Consider the following 6,164-nt stretch of genomic DNA (forward strand, 5'->3'; position numbering starts at 1 on the left):
ATTTGTTCTTTATCTCTGAGATGCGGGCACAGGGCTGGATCCTCATGGCCCAGCCTGTTTTTAGAACCAAGAAAAGAAGTCCACATCAAACACCTGAAATACCCCAAAACCCTGCAATCTGGGCTCATTAGGGTGTTGATAGCTGGCCCAGGAAAGATGATAATCTGAACCCAGAAGCTGGAGCAAAAATAAAAAGGAAGTATATGATTGCGGGGCTTCTAATTCTTATAAAAGAACCCCTCAAAAAAGCAGAGAACAGAGACCCTCCTGAAGTAAATTCCATGTGTCCCATTATTGATTCCTTTATTCCCCTCTCTCCTCCCGCCTCACCCCCCACCTCCTGTCCTGTTTGTTTTAGTTACGAAATGCTGTGGGCACCTCGGTTGTGACTGCAAAGTAACCTTGAAACACGGCGTCCTGAATGTCAGAGACAAATAGCAGTCTCCCAACCGTCGACTGCAGCTGGCGGGGCCGCGTGCGCCCTGCGCTTGGCGATCGGACAGTGCTCTTGCCCGACAGCCACCCCTCTGCCCGTCGTCGGAGGCTGGGCTCAGAGGAGGCGAAAGCCGCGACGGCCGGACCAGGCGCTCCCCGAACGCCTTCCGGAGGCTCTCCGGATCTTAATTATAACAGGGAGGGGCCTCCCAGGAGCAGCGGCAGGCGAGTTCAAGGTGTGTACAGTTTTTCTAAATATGACAGCGCTTTGCAAATTGGCTCTGTCACCGTCTTGTTTTGACAGGGAATGAGCACTGAGAGCGAAGAAACCCGGGATGAGTAAATGCGGCGTTTCTAAGGCTCTGCGGAGGGGCAACCTGGCGCCGAGGCCGGGCGCGCCCTCGGACAGGCGCACCAGGCGCCGGGCGCTAGGGGACCGGGCGGGGGTCAGAGCCTTGGGCCGCTCCCGGGGTGGCTTCCTCCCAGGTCGCTCCTCCCACGGGCCCTCCCCGCGCGCGCGGGGGGAAAGGGGGCTGGAGCAGGAAGCCTGCGCGCCCACTCGCCCCGCTTGCCTGGCCTGGTACTGGTCTGGGGCGCGGCGGCAGTGGGGCGGGCGCCGGGCGCCGAGGGGCAGGTGCCGGGCGCCTGCCGAGGCTCCCTCTCACCTAGGTGTGAGCTGATTATTCAAATGGGCTGCCCCGGGTCTGGGGATTGGAGGCCCGCGCCGGCGCGCCGCGCTATATCACCAGCCGCCCACGTCACTGCGGCACTTGTCCGCTCCGCGGTCTACACCTCCTCCTCCTCCTCCTCTCCTCCTCCTCCTCCTCCTCCACCTCCTCCTCCTCTCCTCCTCCCTCTTTCCACCCCCCCACCCGCCCCCGCGCCGCGCGCTTCCCGCCGCCTCCCGGCAGCTCGCACTGCCAACCTCTGCCTCCGCCCGGCAGCCCGCAAGCGCGGCGGCGGCGGCGGCGGCGGCGGCGGGCGGCGGGCGCTCCCTGCAGCGGGGCTCGGGTCCGGGCCTCCTCCCATTCTTGGCCCCCTCCTCCTGTGGCTGACCCCTCCCGCCCATTCCAACTACCGCCTCCGGCCGGCCAAGGAAGAAAGAGGGAGTGGAACCGGAGAGAGGGAGTGCGAGAGAGGGAGGGAGGGGACCGTGCCTTGGCTGACTTTTTTTTTTTTTTAAAGAGGGTGGGGGTGGGGGGTGATTGCTGGTCGTTTGTTGTGGCTGTTAAATTTTAAACTGCCATGCACTCGGCTTCCAGTATGCTGGGAGCGGTGAAGATGGAAGGGCACGAGCCGTCCGACTGGAGCAGCTACTATGCCGAGCCGGAGGTAGGCACTCGCCTTTTCCAGGGGGAAGTGGGGTGGTGGCGTTCGCACTGTTCCCCAACCTCAGGACCGCTTCCCTCGCCGGCACCCGCCCCCCACCCCCAGCCGCTCTGGGCAGCCGCCTTTTCCACCCTCCTTCGACTCAAATGGGTCTCTTTTTTATACGACACACTGTTAGCCTTGAGATAATATTAACTTTGTGATCAAATATTGACTTGCGGCGCCTCCAAATCCTCTTCGTGGCCGAGCCACGCACTATCCTAACAGAGTTATGTTTGGCAGCGCGCGGCTGGGGAGGGGTGGGAGGTCGGCCGGCGAGGGGGTGGGGAGCTGGAGAGAAGGTGGGTAGGAGTTGGGGGCTGAGGTAGAGGCAGATTCAAAAACTAGGGACAAAGAGAAAGGAAGTTTGTGGCTGCAAAGCCCAGCCGCGTGTAGTTCAGTTCTCGGTCTCCGCGTAGTTCAGTTCTCGGTCTCCTCCCTGCCCCTCCACTCAATGCCTCCAGCTGGCCCCGGACTCTAAGCAGGCACTGGGTTTTGGTTCCCCTGGGGCCAAGGATGGGGTCCCGAGAGAAAAGATGAACAGAGAGGACCCTGGGACAATCTCCGCTTAAGGCCGCCAGGGCGCCCTAGGCTGTGACCCACAGGTTGTTCACTTGGGTCGGAGGTGGCATCCGAGGCCGCGGCGCGGACTCGGTGTGCTGACCTGAGAGTTGGGGAAAGGAGACGCATTTGGGGTGCCTGGCTTAGGGGTACTCCGGGGGACCCTTACTTTAGAATCTGAGCACGGAACAGAAGGGCTAGGATCCGGCTCCATGCAAACTGCCGCAGCCAGCTTGCCACCTCCTCGAGGGCTATCCCGGCGCGCTCCGGGTGAAACTGACTTGGTGTCCGGGGCCGGGGCGGGGGGCGGGGGGAGCAGGCGAGGGAAGGACTCTCCAGAGACCTCCCCGCAGGCGGGGGCTGGGCTAGCCCGGTGGGTAGGAGGTCAGGGCACGCTCTAGTTTCGGTGCTAACCCTGTGCGCCTCCCTCCCTGGGCTCTGTCCGCAGGGCTACTCCTCCGTGAGCAACATGAACGCCGGCCTGGGGATGAATGGCATGAACACGTACATGAGCATGTCCGCGGCTGCCATGGGCAGCGGCTCCGGCAACATGAGCGCCGGCTCCATGAACATGTCCTCGTACGTGGGCGCGGGCATGAGCCCGTCCCTGGCCGGCATGTCCCCCGGCGCGGGCGCCATGGCGAGCATGGGCGGCTCAGCCGGGGCGGCCGGCGTGGCGGGCATGGGGCCGCACCTGAGTCCCAGCCTCAGCCCGCTCGGGGGACAGGCGGCCGGGGCCATGGGCGGCCTGACCCCCTATGCCAACATGAACTCCATGAGCCCGATGTACGGGCAGGCAGGCCTGAGCCGCGCGCGCGACCCCAAGACGTACCGGCGCAGCTACACGCACGCCAAGCCGCCCTACTCCTACATCTCGCTCATCACCATGGCCATCCAGCAGAGCCCCAACAAGATGCTGACGCTGAGCGAGATCTACCAGTGGATCATGGACCTCTTCCCCTTCTACCGGCAGAACCAGCAGCGCTGGCAGAACTCTATCCGCCACTCGCTATCTTTCAACGACTGCTTCCTCAAGGTGCCCCGCTCGCCCGACAAGCCCGGCAAGGGCTCCTTCTGGACCCTGCACCCCGACTCGGGCAACATGTTCGAGAACGGGTGCTACTTGCGCCGCCAGAAGCGCTTCAAGTGTGAGAAGCAGCTGGCCCTGAAGGAAGCCTCAGGCGCCACGGGCGGTGGCAAGAAGGCGGCCGCGGGGGCCCAGACCTCGCAAGGCCAGCTCGGGGAGGCCGCCGGGCCGGCCTCCGAGACTCCGGCGGGCACTGAGTCGCCCCACTCGAGCGCCTCTCCGTGCCAGGAGCACAAGCGAGGGGCCCTGGGGGAGCTGAAGGGAACGCCAGCCGCGGCCCTGAGCCCCCCGGAGCCGGCGCCGTCGCCGGGGCAGCAGCAGCAGCAGGCGGCGGCCCACCTGCTGGCCCCCCCCCATCACCCAGGCCTGCCGCCCGAGGCCCACCTTAAGCCGGAGCACCACTACGCCTTCAACCACCCTTTCTCCATCAACAACCTCATGTCCTCGGAGCAGCAACACCACCACAGCCACCACCACCACCAGCCCCACAAAATGGACCTCAAGGCCTACGAACAGGTGATGCACTACCCTGGCTACGGTTCCCCAATGCCGGGTAGCCTGGCCATGGGCCCGGTCACGAACAAAGCGGGCCTGGACCCCTCGCCTCTGGCGGCAGACACCTCCTACTACCAGGGAGTATACTCCCGGCCCATAATGAACTCCTCTTAAGAAGACGGCTGGAGCGGGCTAGCCTGGGACAAGGACAAGAGAGAGGAAGTGGGGCGGAGAGTTTGAGGAAGGGGTGTTAGCGGGATCCAAGGGAGAAGATATCCATTACATCCCCACCCCCAGGACAGCAGTCTCCCCTCACCTTCGGCAGCTCTCCCTCCCAAACAGAGGGGCCACACTGATATCTGTTATTCTATATAAGGAGGGAAGGCAAAAAGAGAAATAGTCAAAAACAAACAAACACAGAAAAGAGGAAGAAAAGAGCAAAAAGCCTCCTGTTTCCACTACTGTGTAGACGCCTGCTTCTTTAAGCATTTGAGAGTTCTGATTTTTTGTTGTTGTCTTTCTCCTCCAGTGCTGCTGTTGCAGAGAAGTCTTACTTTATTAAAAAAAAAAAAAAAAAAAACCAACAAAAACAAAAAAAAAAAACAAAAACAAAAAAAACCCACAAACTTTTGTGAGTGACTCAGTGTAAAACCATGTAGTTTTAACAGAGAAGCAGAGTTGTACTATTGTTTAAAAAGAAAAAAAAGATGTAAGGGTCTGTTGTAAATGACCAAGAAAAGAAAAAAAAATGCATTCCCATTCTTGACACGGTGAAATCCAGGTCTCGGGTCTGATTAATTTATGGTTTCTGCGTGTTTTATTTATGGCTTATAAATGTGTGTTCTGGCTGAAAGGGCCAGAGTTCCACAAATCTATATTAAAGTGTTATTGCCAGTTTTACCCCTTGAATCTTCAAGATTTTTTTTTTCCCTTTGCCTGACTTGAAAAATAAACAGGTCCAGAAAGTATTTAAAAGTGTGGGGAAGGGGATCCTGGCCGGTTGCTGATTTCATTTTATTTTGGTGAAGGGGAGGCATGATGGTTGTTGTTTTAACATTTTATTATTAAAACTTTCAGACACACTGAAGTTGAACAGATTTTACAGAAAACACAGATGTACCCATTGCCCAGATCCAACAGTTATTGTTTCACTATACTTGTTATATCACATATCTGTCCAGCTATTTACACCTCTGTTCATCAATTCAGGTTATTTTTTCTAAATGCATTTCAGATGCTATCAAGCGCATTCAGAGTGGTGTGGCCATAGACCTAAACGCATTTCAAAGTAAATTTCAGACATCAGTACACTTCCCCCTAAACACTTCAGCAAGCGCATCATTAAATAGAAATTGATATTATTTATGATTACTTTTGGAGGTTTTTTTAAAAGATTTTTATTTATTTATTTGACAGAGAGAGACACAGAGAGAGGAAACACAAGCAGGGGAGCAGGAGAGGGAGAAGCAGGCTTCCCGCGGAGCAGGGAGCCCGATGTGGGGCTCGATCCCAGGACCCTGGGACCATGACCTGAGCGGAAAGCAGACACTTAATGACTGAGCCACCCAGGCACCCCACTTTTGGAGTTTTGAATTTATCTTTACACACAATGAAACACACATCCAAGGTGGACCATTCCCTGGGTTTGATGCAGGTTTAGCTTTAAAGTAGGGAGAAAACTATATATCTTAATTTCCAATCTGGGTCATGTGAAGTTACAATGTAGTTGATGTCTCTTGGGCCCCAGGGGGCTGACTTCTCTGGGGAGAAGCCTGGATTTACTGTATTTTCCAATCTTAGGCCTCCCTTCAAGTCAGTGAGCCCAGACTGGATTTGCAAATTCCTGGTACAGCACTTTCATCTCTGCTTCTCTGGCACCCCTTTACCCTCCTGTGGAATCAGAACTCTTGCCTGGATCCTACAGCCTCAGGTCTCTGTCTACACTCCACCACCCTATCCTACCCTCCTCCTTTACTTAGGTGTTTGCCTCGGCAGTCCTAGCTGTAGCCAGAGAGCAGTGAGGCTTCTGGGACCACCTCCTCCCACTCCAGCACCTGATCTGGAGAAACAGACCTTCTTCTGGTGGTGTTTAAAGGGATCGCTCAGGGTGATGGTCCAAATCTCTTTTTTAAAAAATAAGGTATATTTGGGGATGAGGTGGAGATAAGGGGGTATCTTGCGCTGCTTGTCCAGTGACCCTGGCCAGTAGTGAGAGCCC

The 6,164-nt window shown here is 57.0% G+C and overlaps 1 protein-coding gene across 2 annotated transcripts; it reads left to right on the forward strand.

Moving 5' to 3' along the window:
- Nucleotides 1–414: 414 nt before the first annotated feature.
- Nucleotides 415–4,846, forward strand: FOXA2 (forkhead box A2). Of its 2 annotated transcripts, XM_027622406.2 has the most exons (3): nucleotides 415–671; nucleotides 1,698–1,767; nucleotides 2,813–4,846. In XM_027622406.2, exons 2-3 carry the CDS (start codon nucleotides 1,699–1,701, stop codon nucleotides 4,118–4,120), a joined length of 1,377 nt encoding a protein of 458 aa, XP_027478207.1. In that variant the 5' UTR covers nucleotides 415–671; nucleotide 1,698; the 3' UTR covers nucleotides 4,121–4,846. The 2 variants fall into 2 exon arrangements, with proteins under 2 accessions (XP_027478207.1, XP_027478205.1); XM_027622404.2 differs by lacking the exon at nucleotides 415–671 and having other exon boundaries at nucleotides 1,322–1,767.
- The last annotated feature ends 1,318 nt before the right edge of the window (nucleotides 4,847–6,164 follow it).

The sequence above is a fragment of the Zalophus californianus genome, chromosome 8, assembly GCF_009762305.2.
Source record: "Zalophus californianus isolate mZalCal1 chromosome 8, mZalCal1.pri.v2, whole genome shotgun sequence".
In the NCBI taxonomy this organism is placed as follows: domain Eukaryota; kingdom Metazoa; phylum Chordata; class Mammalia; order Carnivora; family Otariidae; genus Zalophus; species Zalophus californianus.

Coding starts and splice junctions, on each gene's coding strand:
- FOXA2 (XM_027622404.2), top strand. CDS start 1,681: ATGCACTCGGCTTCCAGTATGCTGGGAGCGGTGAAGATGGAAGGGCAC. Junction 1,768..2,812: donor GCTACTATGCCGAGCCGGAG/GTAGGCACTCGC, acceptor CTCTGTCCGCAG/GGCTACTCCTCCGTGAGCAA.